The sequence below is a fragment of the Hemitrygon akajei genome, chromosome 12 (genome assembly GCF_048418815.1).
Source record: "Hemitrygon akajei chromosome 12, sHemAka1.3, whole genome shotgun sequence".
In the NCBI taxonomy this organism is placed as follows: Eukaryota; Metazoa; Chordata; class Chondrichthyes; order Myliobatiformes; family Dasyatidae; genus Hemitrygon; species Hemitrygon akajei.
In genome coordinates this window covers 108,585,157-108,599,694 of record NC_133135.1, presented here as the reverse complement: position 1 = coordinate 108,599,694, position 14,538 = coordinate 108,585,157, and the positions used below count along the sequence as shown (strand labels likewise).

The window sequence follows — 14,538 nt, the reverse complement described above, 5'->3', positions numbered from 1 at the left end:
AGATTGGTGAACCCAGCCATGATCAATATTTTTCAGAGATTGTCTGTCTGGTGTCAGTGGTTGCATAACCAGGACTTATAATCTACACTAGCTACTCATATGACCATCCACCACCTGTTCCCATGGCTCCCATCCCTTACACCTCCTTTGGTAGAGAGGTATCTCAACCGCGATACCCACGTTCATTGTCATGTTCTAAATCCTGGAACACTCTTCTCAGGCAGCATCATAGAAGTAACATCAGTGTACAGGATTCTCAGCGCTATCTTCTCAATGGCTTGGGTTTCCACCGGGTGCTCTGGTTTTCTCCCACAGTCCGAAGACATATGGGATAGCAGGTTAGTAAAACAGAGGGAGCTGAGAATTCATCTGAAATGGTGGCAAGTATCAAGAGGGTTGTGAAATAAGCTTTTGGCACATTGACCTTCCATAAATCAAAGTATTGAGTACAGGAAATGGGATGTTATGTTCAAGTTGAATAAGATGTTAGTGAGGCCTAACATGGAGTACTGTGTACAGTTCTGGTTACCTACCTACAGTAAAGATATAATTATGATTGAACAAGTATAGAGAAAATTTACAAGCTTGTTGCCAGAACTGAAGGACCTGAGTTATATGGAAAGATTCAATAGGTTAGGAATTATTTTTTGAAATGTAGAAGATTGAGAGGAGATTTAATAGAGATATATAGAATTATGAGGGATATAGATAGAAGAAAAATGCAAGTGGGCTTTTCCCCTGAGATTGGGTGGGACTACAATTACATGTCATTGGTTAAGAGCGAAAGGTGAAAAGTTTAAAGGGAACACGAGAGGAAACTTCTTTATTCAGAGAGTCAGAAGAGCGTGGAATGAGCTGCCAGCGCAAGTGGTGCGTGTGAACTCAATTTCAACATTTAAGAAAACTTTGGACAGGTACACGTGTGGTAAGGTTACTGAGGGCTATGGTCCGGGTGCAAATCCATGGGAATAGGCAGTTTAAATGTGTCAGTATAGATGAGATGGGCCAAAGGGCCTGTGTTGCGCTGTACATTTCTAAGACTATTATTTGGTTATTGTCAATTATCCTGTGATTAGCCCAGTATCTGGGCGGTGCAGCTCCTTGAGCCTGAAGTCCCTGTTCCACACTGTTATTTTTAAATAAAATTATGACTAAGAACGACCAACACATGCCATCTCTTTCAGCAGCATTAACAGCCCCAAATGCATAAATAACAAAAATATTCAGATTTCAAGAGAGCGGAAGCAGCAACAAAATAACTCGAGTTAAATTAAAAATTCTCTTACCATAGCCGTCTGAGATTTTTTTGATGATGGGTATGAGATATCGGCCGCTGAAGTCATACCCGTGGCCAATCAGGGCCTCTCTCATCGCTTCGGTACCACACACCACCACTGCAGGGCAGCTGCTGAACCAGAAGGTGAACACGGGGCCATACTGCTCACTCAGCTGTGGGGATACAGGAATGTATATTGTTTTTTAAATATTTTATACTCCATACGATGTTTGTCAATGAATTTAGCTGGAGGGGAGATAAGACCCATACTATATTTCTTTAGGGGAACAAGCTGCCTAGGCACAATACTGTATTTGTCAACGTGGAGTGGAGAGAGAGTTTGTAAATCTGGCAGGAGTAAATGATGTTGATAATGGCGAGGGTGGAGTGCCCTGCGACGGGTGGCTGAGAAGGAGTGCCAGGGGTGAAGGGTGGCATGGGTACAGATGCATCCAGCCTTGAGACCCCGGGCAAGGTAATCTGATTCCAAACAATTGGTTTATTGATCATTATAGAATGTTCCTCTGGTGCTTCCCACACCATCCCCTCTTCCTTCCCCTTTTCCCAACCGTGACTCCCCTCTCCCTGCCCCCTTTCCCACTCTCAGTCCAGAATTGAGACCCATAACAGAACCAGGTTACCATCACACACCTATGTCATGAAATTTCTTCTCTTTTTGCGGCTGCAGTGCAATACATAAAATCACTACAGTACTGTGCAGAAGTCTTAGGGACCCTAGCCATACGTACAGTATGTGTCTAAAGTTTTTGCACCGTATTGTACATTGAAACATCAAAACAGCAAAATGTGTTGCTTGTGACAACGTCCAACCCTAATTGGTGTGTGAATGTGTGGTGACACTCATGGGATGTCTCCAACAAATCCATAGATTGTGATGATTGTTAATGTAAATGATGCATTTCACTTAATGTTTTGATGTACATGCGTTGAATAAATTCATATGAAATCTGACCAGCGCAGTACAAGGATGTGCTGGGGGCAAATCACAACTGTTACCATGCTTCTGGCACCAACATAGCATGTCCACAACTTACTAACCCGTACGCCTTTGGAATGTGTGTGGGAGGGAAATGGAGCACCCTGAGGAAACTCACACATTCTTGGACAGAATGAACAAATGGCTGGAGGAAATCAATAGGTCAGATAGTATCTGTGAAGGAAATGGACAGTCCACATGAAGGCTCTCGATTTGAAACGTTCACTGTCCGGTTCCCTCTGCAGACACTCTGTGACCCACTGAGATCCTCTAGATACAAGCATCTGCAAGCTCTTGTATCTCAAAGTGATGCAGAGCTACCCACTGGACTACTGGAACTATTAGAACTGATGACCAAAGTTCTGCCTTTCTCAGAGGAGACATTAACGTCCTCAAAAATTGATATCTCAGGAAGGCAGCATCCATCATTAAGGACCCTCACAATACTGGACATACCCTCTTCTCATAACTATCATCATGGGCACCAGCCTTCCCACCTTGGAGGACAAAGTTAATACCTCAAGAAAATGGTGTCTATCATTAAGGACTCTCCCCATCTGGGATATGCCCCTTTCTCATTACTACCATCAGGGATGAGGTACAAGAGCATGAAGTTCCACACTCAGTGATTCAGGAATCCATCAGATTTCTGTACTGTCCAAGAACACCATCCCACTCCTCCTCCTTGCCACTATTTTTTTTTGTAACCTATAGTACTTTTTGGGTGGTGGTGTGCAGATACGTCTCTACCAAAGGAGGTGTAAGGCTCTCCTTCCTTCCACTAGCCTGCAGGTCACCCTTGGGCAAGTTGTAGCTCCTGCTTGGCTGCCAGACCCCCCCCCCCCCCCCACCCCTGGATCAGGGTCAAATGAAGCCATGTGAGCAAGTGGTGGTCATATGAGCTGCTGGTGCACATCACAAGCCCTGGTTATGTGACACCAGGCAGACAATCTCTGAAGAGTATTGATAATGGCTTGGGGGGTGGGGGGGCGGTGGAATCACAGTCTTGTAAAGAAACTGCACCGAAGAAGGCAATGGCAAACAACTTCTGTAGAAAAATCTGCCAACAACAATCACGGTCATGGAGAAGACCATGTTCGTCCATGTCCTACGACATGGCACATAACAAACGAGTGAGCAATTTTTATTCCTTGCACTGTACTGATGCCACAACAAATTTCACAGTGTACATCAGTAATAATAAAACCTGGTATTGATGGGCAGTTCCAGAGTTTATAACCTGAACATCTGAACACAAGTCTTGATTACTTCCTGATGGGCACAGTAGATTACTAGAGCTACTAGGACTTGATGTTTCAATCCCAATGATAAAGTCGGCACTCTTGATGTTGGCAGTAGACTTGGAGTGGTGATGAGGAGGGTAGCTACATCATCGGGGTCATCAGGTGGGCACCCTCCTTCTTTGACGTTTCGTTGATAAGCCCACAACGTCTCCAGAAGGCTCAACGGTGCTAACTGGCATCCCAGATACACCCCCCTCAGTTCCGTACTGTCCTGTCTTCATCTTGCAGCCCAGTTGTTGTCTTTCCTTTTAATCCAAATCCAATTGCTGCTTTCTTCTGCTGCATTTGACAAGGACTTGATTGCTTGTTGGAGGGAGACACCCCTCACCCCCACCTTCTTCAATAGACTGGTCATAAATGTAGCAACGAATCCCCTGCATCCCACTTCTACAGGGAAAATTTTGGTTTTCCAGCCATTCTGAGCAACTTCAGTTGCCAGTTCAGAGTACTTGGTCTTTTTCCTCTCATAAACTTCTTCAACGCCATCTTCCCATGGTACTGTCAATTCCACAACATATGCCAGCTTGCTTGTTGTTGACCACAGGACTATGTCTGGCCGGATTGTTGTAGCTGCAATATCTGGGGGAAACACAAGCTAGGCTAACAATAAGTATAAAAATCATAGAGCAATATAGTGCAGACAGAGGCCTTTCAGCCCATTTTGTGGGCATCCATCCATGGTGCCCACCCTGATGGTCTCAATTTCCTGCATTTGACACAAGCTCCACCCCTCCATGTATCTATCCAAATGCTTCTCAAATTGTACCTGTTTCAACCACTTCCTCTGGCAGATTGTTCCCTTCACTCACCACCCTCTGTGTGAAAACTTTGCTCCTTCATTCAAGTGGTTAAAGCAATGGGCTAGAAATTCATTGGGGTTTCCAAAGTTCGAAGTACTTTTATCAGAGTATGTAGACATTATACAGGCAGCCACAAAGAAAGAACCCCAAAAAGAACTCACTTTCAAAAATCCAACAAACACATGCAGAGAGGGAAAAGAAAATCAAATTGTGCAACCAACAAAAGCAAGCAAACAGCACTCAGAACAAAAGCGAGTCCATGGACATGAAGCCCGGACTTTGAACTTTGAAGTCTTCTGCACCTCAAAAACAAGTTTATTATCACTGACATGTCATGAAATTTGTTGTTTGACGACTGTAGCCTAGTACTTTAAAATTACTGTAAGTTACAGAAAGACATAAATATATTATTATAATATAGATTATATATAAATATTATATGTAATGTTGAATCTATAGGGTAGCAGAGTGGTTAGAGCAATGATCTACAGTACAGGTGATCTGTGTTCAATTCCTGCTGCTACTGCCTGTAAGGAGTTTGTGCGTTCTCCCTGTGACCATGTCAGTTTTCTCCGGGTGCTCCAGTTTCCTCCCACTGTCCAAAGACATACCAGTTGGTGGGTTAATTATCCCATGATTAGGCTAGCGTTAAGTTGGGGGATTGCTGGACAGCATGGCTCAAAGGGCCATAGAGGCCTATTCCACACTTCATTTATATCAATCAATAAATAACATATATTAGATATATATCATATACAGATGGTAGGGTGGGGTGGGCGGACTTGGTCGATAGCCTGCCCAGACTTTCCTAGTGGCCAGCACCATTTATTGTTAACACAAAGTACACTGTAGATGCTGTGGTCAAAGCAACACATACAACACGCTGGAGGAACTCAACAGGTCTGACAACATCCGTGGAAACGAGCAGTCTTCTGCCGTCATCAATGATGCCCTCACCCACATCTCCTCCATTTCCTGCACTTCAGCCCTCACCCCATCCTCCCGTCACCACAACAGGGTTCCCCTTGTCCTCACCTACCACCTCACCAGCCTTCGGATCCAGCATATTATCCTCCGCAACTTCCGCCACCTTCAACAGGACCCCACCACTAAGCACATCTTTCCCTCTCTACTCCTCTCCGCTTTTCGCAGGGACCGTTCCCTCCGCGACTGCCTGGTCCACACGTCCCTCCCCACAGATCTCCCACCAGGTACTTATCTCTACAAGTGTAATTGCTACACCTGTCCCTACACCTCCTCTCATTCAGGACCCAGAACAGTCCTTCCAGGTGAGGCAACACTTCCCTTGTGAGTCTGTTGGGGTCACCTATTGCATCTGGTGCTCCCGGTGCAGCCTCCTCTACATCGGCGAGACCCAACGCAGATTGGGGGACCGCTTCATCGAGCACCTCCACTCCGCCTGCCACAACAGACAGGATCTCCTGGTTGCCACCCACTTCAACTCTGCTTCACGTTCCCATTCGGATATGTCCATACATGGCCTCCTCTACTGCCATGATGAGGCCAAACTCAGGTTGGAGGATCAGCACCTCATATACAGTCTGGGTAGTCTCCAGCCCCTTGGTATGAACATCGAATTCTCCAACTTCCGGTAATTCCGTCCCTCTCCCTTCCCCCATCCCAGTTTCACTCAGCCGCCTCCTCCAGCTGCCTATCACCTCTCTCATGACTCTGCCTTCTTCTACTACCCATAGCGCTTTCCCCTTACATTCCTTCTTCTTCTTCTTCTTCTTCTTCTATTTCTGGCAGTTTTGACACATCTAGATGTATTACTGCCCTCCGCAGGATGTCTAATTAGTTACAGGGTTTCAAGAAACTCAAATTCTTGAGTATACACTAGTCGCACGTAGAAACAGAATAATAAACTTTTCAAGCAGATGGTGGTTTTCTTGGTGGCCAAAGATTTAACAGAAAAACAAAATACATTGAGTCTATCGGGACCCTGAGGACTTGTGGATATTGTGTGGTGGTTTCTTTCGAACTTAGTCTTTTAACATCTTTGGACTATTTTTACTGTGCGCATGGTCTGTTTTTTTTAAATCAAATAATGGTATTGTTTACACTGTTGTAACTATGTGGTTTTGTGCAGGTCTTGTAGCTTTAGTTTTTGGTCTTGTTTGTCTGTTGGGTTTGGAGCTCCTTTCTGGGGAATGCGCTAAGATGGTAGCGCAATATTAATACGCAGCAGCCTCTCCGGCCTCTGGATTGGGGATTGCCAAACGTTATGTGGATTTTCTGGTGTAGTCTATTTTGTCATGTACTTTGTTGATATCATTCTGGGGGAACGTTGTCTCTTTTTTTTAAACTGCATTGCATTTGTGGTTTTTAAATGACAATAAATTGAATCTGAATTTAAGTCAGACAGCCTCTTGAACAATATGCTTCTCTCAATTTTATATCGATTACTACGGTGAACTACATATACCTGTCTGGACACACCCCCTGCTGACTGTTCCTGTGGCTCCTCCCACAGACCCCTGTATAAAAGTGATGGAGGTCTGAGCCCGGCCTCTCTGTCTCCAGGATGTAGTATGATGGTCAATCACTGCTTGTTCCTTCTTCCAGTCAATAAAAGCCGATACCTCGTCTTTACGTCTCAGAGTGAGTTATTGATGGTGCATCAATTTTACTGACTGGAAGTTTTAAAACATGGAAACCGTTTTATGTCCGGAAAGATTGGATTTGGACCCCCAAGACCCTGAAGCAGCTCTTGCCTTTGAACTCTGGCTTGCATGCTTCCACTCATACTTGGAGGAGGTTCGTGCAACTGACCCCGCAGTTATGCATCGAATTCTCCTCTCGAGGGTCACCCCAAAAGTTTATTCACTTATCAGGGACCTGTCGACCTATGAAGGGGCACTGGACGCCCTCAAAAGACAGTACCTGTGGCCGGTGAACACCGTCTACGCAAGACATCGCTTAGCTACCCGATGACAGCAGCCTGGAGAATCGAGTGCCCAATTTCTCCGAGCCCTACAGACACTCGTCCGAACTTGTGACTGCAAAACACTCACGGCGGAACAGCATGCGGAGCTGCTAGTACGAGACGCCTTTGTTACAGGAATGAGGTCAGTATACGTGCGCCAGCAGCTGCTGGAAAATGGCGATCTTACCTTACGCTCGGCGATTGAGATGGCCGACACGCTGGAGGTTGCTCTGCACAACACTGATGCTGTCCAGTCGCGCGATCCCCCGCCGGTTCCGTGGACACCTCAGACCCCGCCGCTGCCAGTTCCCGCGAGCGAATTCGCCAACGCCGCTGCCAGTCGCGATTCCACGAACTTCCCAAACCCGACCACGGCTGCGGCCAGGCAAAAGCCTGAGCTGAGTTACTTCTGCGGACTCGAAAACCCCCAAAAACACTGCCCGGCCCGAGAAGCGACCTGCTCCAGCTGCGGGAAGAAGGGCCATTTCGCCAAGGTCTGTAAGTCTAAACTACAAGCGGGGTCGGGTAGCGCTGCGTGTGAGACATGGGGGCCGCCATCTTGCATGCCCGGATGTGGGTGGCCATCTTTGTTGGCGTCAGCATGCCCCGCCCCCAACCCGTGTGAGACATGGGGGCCGCCATCTTGCATGCCTGGATGTGGGCGGCCATCTTTGTTGGCGTCAGCATGCCCCGCCCCCGACCCACCGGTGTTTACCGGGCACCAAGACGGCTCAACTCTGGCCACCGTAACCCTCGACCAAAGCGCCCCATACCAACTTGCAAGGTCAATGATGGACATCCTGGTGGAGGGGCACAGGACTAGCTGCTTGTTTGACACAGGCAGCACTGGGAGTTTTATTGACCCGGACACAGTGCAACGCTGTGGACTCGTGACACGGCCGGTAAGTCAGAGGGTCACCATGGCTTCTGGGTCGCATTCCACAGACATCCAGGTGGGTTGTGTAGCGACATTGGTGGTGCAGGGCACAGAATATTGGAACTTTGCGCTACTGGTCATGCCTCGGCTGTGCGCACCTGTGCTATTGGGGCTGGACTTCCAGAGCCATCTTGAAAGTGTGACTATGGCATATGACGGGCCCCTTCCACCATTCACTGTCAGGAATCCTCAGTTTGGTGGGACTTCGTCATATACCCCACTACTGACCACACACACACACCGACCCACACATCCCACCCTGCACCATGCCGACAGCTGCGCTACTGACACCACTTGCAGCCTCTCCACCCTCAAGATCCCTCCCCCACCGCTGTTCGCCAACCTGACCCCCGACTGTAAACCTGTGGCAACTAAAAGGAGGAGGTACAGTGCGGGGGACAGGGCCTTCATTCAGTCAGAGGTGCAGCGGCTGCTCGGGGAGGGGATCATTGACCCAAGCACAAGCCCTTGGAGGTCCCAGGTGGTTGTTGTTCGGACTGGGCAGAAAAATAGGATGGTCATGGACTATAGTCAAACAATCAATAGGTTCACACAGCTTGACGCATACCCCCTACCCCGCATCGTGGATATGGTCAACCAGATAGCTCAGTACAAGGTGTACTCAACAATAGATCTGAAATCCGCTTACCATCAGCTCCCCATCCACCCAGAGGACCGCCCCTACACTGCCTTCGAGGCGGGCGGCAGGCTCTATCACTTCCTGCGCGTCCCATTTGGTGTTACAAATGGTGTCTCGGTCTTCCAGAGGGAAATGGACAGGATGGTGGACCAGTGCCAACTGAAGGCCACATTTCCCTATCTGGATAACATCACCATCTGTGGTCGCGACTGGCCGGATCACAACGCCAACCTCCAACGATTTTTCCAAGTGGCTGAAGCCATGAACCTTACTTATAATAGGGACAAGCATGTGTTCGGAACCACCTGACTCGCTATCCTTGGGTATGTCGTGGAAAACAGGGTCATTGGCCCTGATCCCGACCGTATGTGTCCCCTGTTAGAACTCCCTCTTCCCACCACTCTCAAAGCCCTCAGACGGTGCCTGGGCTTCTTTTCCTATTACGCCCAATGGGTCCCCCATTACGCAGACAAGGCCCGCCCCCTGGTCAAGTCTACCACCTTTCCCCTCTCTGCTGAGGCCCGCGCGGCCTTCAGTTGCATTAAAGGGGACATTGTCAAAGCAACGATGCATGCGGTGGACAAGACCATTCCCTTCCAAGTAGAGAGTGATGCCTCCGATTTCGCGCTGGCTGCTACCCTCAATCAGGCAGGCAGATCAGTAGCATTCTTTTCTCGTACCCTTCAAGGCTCTGAAATTCGGCACTCAGCGGTGGAGAAAGAAGCCCAGGCCATAGTGGAAGCTATTAGGCATTGGAGGCACTATCTCACCGGCAAAAGGTTCACCTTGCTGACCGACCAGCGCTCGGTTGCGTTCGTGTTCAGCAACCAACAGCAGGGCAAAATCAGAAATGATAAAATTTTGCAGTGGAGAATAGAATTCTCCACCTACAACTATGATATCCTGTACCGGCCTAGCAGATTCAATGAGCCCCCTGATGCCCTATCCCGGGGAACGTGTGCTAGCACACAGCTCGACCAGCTATTCGCCCTTCATGCACATCTTTGCCATCCGGGGGTCACCTGATTTTACCATGTTGTGAAAGCCTGGAACCTGCCGTACTCCCTGGAGGACATCAGGACGATGACAAGGGACTGCCAAATCTGCGCTGAGTGCAAACCACACTTCTACCGTCCTGAAACGGCGCAACTTGTCAAGGCCACCCGCCCTTTTGAGCGACTGAGTGTTGACTTTAAGGGCCCCCTTCCCTCCACTGATCGCAATGTCTATTTTCTCAATATTATCGACGAGTACTCGCGGTTCCCCTTTGCCATTCCCTGCCCCGACACCACTACCACGTCCGTCATAAAAGCCCTGCGCCAGCTCTTCACTCTGTTCGGATATCCCTGCTATATCCACAGTGATAGAGGGTCCTCCTTTATGAGTGACGAGCTGCGCCGGTACCTGCTAGCTAGGGGCATTGCTACTAGTCGAACCACGAGTTATAATCCCCGGGGAAATGGACAGGTGGAGAGGGAGAATGCCACAGTGTGGAAGGCCACACTTTTAGCCCTTAAGTCAAAAGGGTTGCCGGTCTCTCGATGGCAGGAGGTCCTCCCTGAGACACTCCACTCTATCCGCTCCCTGTTATGTACGTCCACCAATGCCACCCCTCATGAGCGCCTATTCTCTTTTCCCAGGAAGTCTGTCACTGGGACCACCCTACCAGTTTGGCTGATGTCCCCAGGGCCAGTGCTGCTCCGGAAACATGTGAGGAGTAATAAATACTCCCCACTGGTCGAGAGGGTTCACCTTCTACATGCGAACCCCCAGTATGCCTACGTGGTCTTACCTGATGGGCGAGAGGACACGGTCTCCGTCCGCGACCTGGCGCCCGCAGGAGCAGCAGACCACTACCCTGAACACTTCACGGTAACTATGAACCCTGTACCCGAGGTGACACCGCGCACACCAAGCCCTACACAGACTCCTCACGACACTCATATACCAGGCGTCTCGTACACGTATATACCAGGCGCCTCGCACATGTGTGAGGGATCACTAACACCTAGTGGGCTGACACCTCCAGTTAGGCCGGAACCAGCACAACCTCCATCTCCGGTGTAAGCACCACCGGCACCTGTACAATCACCACCGGCACCTGTGCAATCACCACCACCGGCATCTGTGCAATCACCACCACCGGCACCTGTGCGATCACCACCACCGGCACCTGTGCGATCACCACCACCGGCATCTGTGCGATCACCACCACCGGCACCTGTGCGATCACCACCACCGGCACCTGTGCGATCACCACCACCGGCACCTGTGCGATCATCACCTCCGGCACCTGTGCGATCACCACCACCGGCACCTGTGCGATCACCACCTCCGGCACCTGTGCGATCACCACCACCGGCACCTGTGCGATCACCACCTCCGGCACCTGTGCGATCACCACCACCGGCACCTGTGCAATCACCACCGGCACCTGTGCAATCACCACCACCGGCACCTGTGCAATCACCACCACCGGCACCTGTGCAATCACCACCTCCGGCACCTGTGCAATCACCACCACCGGCACCTGTGCAATCACCACCACCGGCACCTGTGCAATCACCACCTCCGGCACCTGTGCAATCACCACCACCGGCACCTGTGCAATCACCACCTCCGGCACCTGTGCAATCACCACCACCGGCACCTGTGCAATCACCACCTCCGGCACCTGTGCAATCACCACCGGCACCTGTGCGATCACCACCTCTGGCACCTGTGCAATCACCACCTCCGGCACCTGTGCAATCACCACCACCGGCACCTGTGTAATCACCACCACCGGCACCTGTGTAATCACCACCACCGGCACCTGTGCAATCACAGCTGGTGCTACATAGATCGCAGCTACAGATTCGACCACCTGATAGACTTAACCTGTAAATATACTTGTAAGAAACTTCGCCACATGGGGACTCTTTTTAAAACAAAGGGGGGGGGGTGAATGTGGTGAACTACATATACCTGTCTGGACACGCCCCCTGCTGACTGCTCCTGTGGCTCCTCCCACAGACCCCTGTATAAAGGTGATGGAGGTCTGAGCCCGGCCTCTCTGTCTCCAGGATGTAGTATGGTGGTCACTCACTGCTTGTTCCTTCTTCCAGTCAATAAAAGCCGATACCTCGTCTTTACGTCTCAGAGTGAGTTATTGATGGTGCATCAATTACAACTCAGCAAAACATGCTGAACTGTCTCTGGACTACCACAGTCACATAATCCAGTAGGATGTCTTCCTATTATCTTTAAGTAATAGTTTAGCCCACAATGCCCCAACCCAAGTCTTGTTAATTTCACAATATCTTTACGATTTAAAGAGTACCAGTCTGAGACCTTTTTAACTAGTGGGTGACTAGAAAAGAAATGACTTCCCTTTAATTCATTTTTACAATCCTCCTCCCATTGCTTTTCTATACTTTTTTTTAATCTTACTTCTCAATTCTGCTCTTCCTAAGGGTATTCTAATCCCTACTTGCCCACTCTGTAAGGAAGACTTTGCAATGCCATCCACAATTTCATTTCCCTCCATCTCAGCATGCCCAGGTATCCATGTAAATCTGACTTCACAACCCATCTTCCCTGCTCTAAACAAATCTGAGAGAATCTCAATAATTATGTCAGGGCGAGCTTTTGATTTATTCCCTTTTGTAGCCTCTAAGGCAGCAGCAGAATCTGAACAGATGATGACCCTGCATGGTCGAGAGTCTTCTATCCACCATAAGGCCCAGAGGATTGCTAATAATTCTGTTGCAAAGACAGAAACACCATCTGAAACCCGGTCACCAATCTCAACTCCAAGTTGAGACACGTACATCCCAAATCCTGCCTTACTGCTCCCTGGGTCCACAGAGTCATCTGTAAAAATCTTCAGGTAAGATCCCCAGTTATTATTTAAATATTCATTTTCGATCGCTGTTGAAATTGCTCTGCTTCCTTGAAGCTGAAAAAGGAGGAATAGGTCTACTTCTGGTTCTGGCAAAAGCCAAAAAGGAACAGGTGTGTGGTGAACTACATATACCTGTCTGGACTGCTCCTGTGGCTCCTCCCACAGACCCCTGTATAAAGGCGATTGAGGCCTGAGCCCGGGCTCATTCTCCAGGATGTAGTGTTGTTCATTCTTCCAGTCAATAAAAGCCGATATCTCATTTCTTACATCTCAGAGTGAGTTATTGATGGTGCATCAGGGTGGCAAGCAAATTTGGTCAGCTATATCTTCCTCAATCAGTTTCAATTTCACAGCCCAGATATTAACCAAATCTAAAAATGGATATCTTTTAATTTTACTTTGGCACTCCGACATCTCCTGTAAAAGACATTTTGATGGACAGCTGTGATTGAAGCCCAATACTGCAGGCCAAACTTAACTCGTCTTAAATGTAGAGGCACTTCTCCCATCTCTGCACATCATGCAGGGACTGATGTTACATTCCTTCTTCACCTTTCCTGCCTATCCCCTCTCCCACCCCTTGATCTTTCCTCTGATTGGTTTTTCACCTGGCACCTACCAGCCTTCTCCTTCCCACCCTCTTTATAGGACCCCTGCCCCCTCCCTCTTCAGCCCTGATGAAGAGTCTAGGCTGGAAACGTTGACTGCTCGTTTCCACGGATGCTGCCCGACCTGCTGAGTTGACTGTAACCGGGGTGTGTAATAATTACCTCCCCCGTTTGTATATGACTGAGGAGGTTTTCTGCCCGGGTCATAGCGCCCACTCGGTGTTTTTTTCTCTGCTTGTCGCAATAGAAACGGCTGTTGAGTTAAAGGAGCTTTTCTCGTCTGTCATGGAACGAATGCTCGCCGCGATATTACACTAAAATATCTAAATAAATAAATCAATAGTGCAGAAAGACAGCTGATAGTGAGGAACCGTTCGGAAATCTGATGGCGGAGGGGGAAGAAACTTCCTAATACATTCCGGCTGTCTTTTCGGACCTAATGTCAGTAATGAGAAGAGAACAGGAATCCCGCCTGTAAACTGTCCCCAGCAGTTTTGAACGTTGCGATGTCAGAATCAGGATCAGGTGTATCATCGTGGACATAATGCCACGAAATTTGTTGGTTTGCGGAAGCAGTGCAGTGCAAAATTACTCTTACAAAATATTAATAAATGGTTGCAAAAGAGGGATAATAGCGAGGTTCTAGTAATTTGATACCGTGATTTACAGAAAAAAAATCAGCCCTTACGCAACTTTAGCATGGCTGCTTCGGCGATTTCGTCAAAGCAAGTTGCCTCAAGTGGGGGAAGTTTTTTTTACAAATTTATCTCTGTGTCTAATTTAAATAATACAGACGTAGTTCCTACCTTGATGAGGGATTTGTGGGGTGCTTTGAAATCCAGTTGGAACAGGTTGCCGATGATCGGGAGGGCAGGAGGACCCGGAGGAAGCCTGCCTTTCTGCCGCTGGTTGTTCCGAAAGAATCTCACCAGAAGCAGGACGCTCAATAAAACAACCAACAAAGTTGTCAGCGGTTCCCCAAAACTCATGGTGACAGAGTACGCAGATTCTGGAAAAGAAGCAAGAGAGGCTGTATCTCAAAATTCACAGTTGTACCACTTCCACCAGGTTGAAACAGTAAACTACCCTTAAATTAAGGGCAATTAAAGTACCGATTGAAGTTCACACTCGCTGACGACTTTT

At 48.5% G+C, this 14,538-nt stretch overlaps 1 protein-coding gene across 1 annotated transcript in view; it reads right to left on the bottom strand.

Moving 5' to 3' along the window:
• The window catches only part of LOC140737354 (cytochrome P450 2C19-like), a 62,814-nt gene extending 48,276 nt beyond the window's left edge, over positions 1–14,538 (bottom strand). Inside the window, exons 1-2 of the mRNA XM_073063805.1 lie at positions 14,202–14,538; positions 1,287–1,449 (exon numbers count right to left, since the gene is read on the bottom strand). Of these exons, the coding sequence (XP_072919906.1) occupies positions 1,287–1,449; positions 14,202–14,384 (346 nt within the window). The 5' untranslated portion in view covers positions 14,385–14,538. The remainder of the gene's footprint in view (positions 1–1,286; positions 1,450–14,201) is intronic.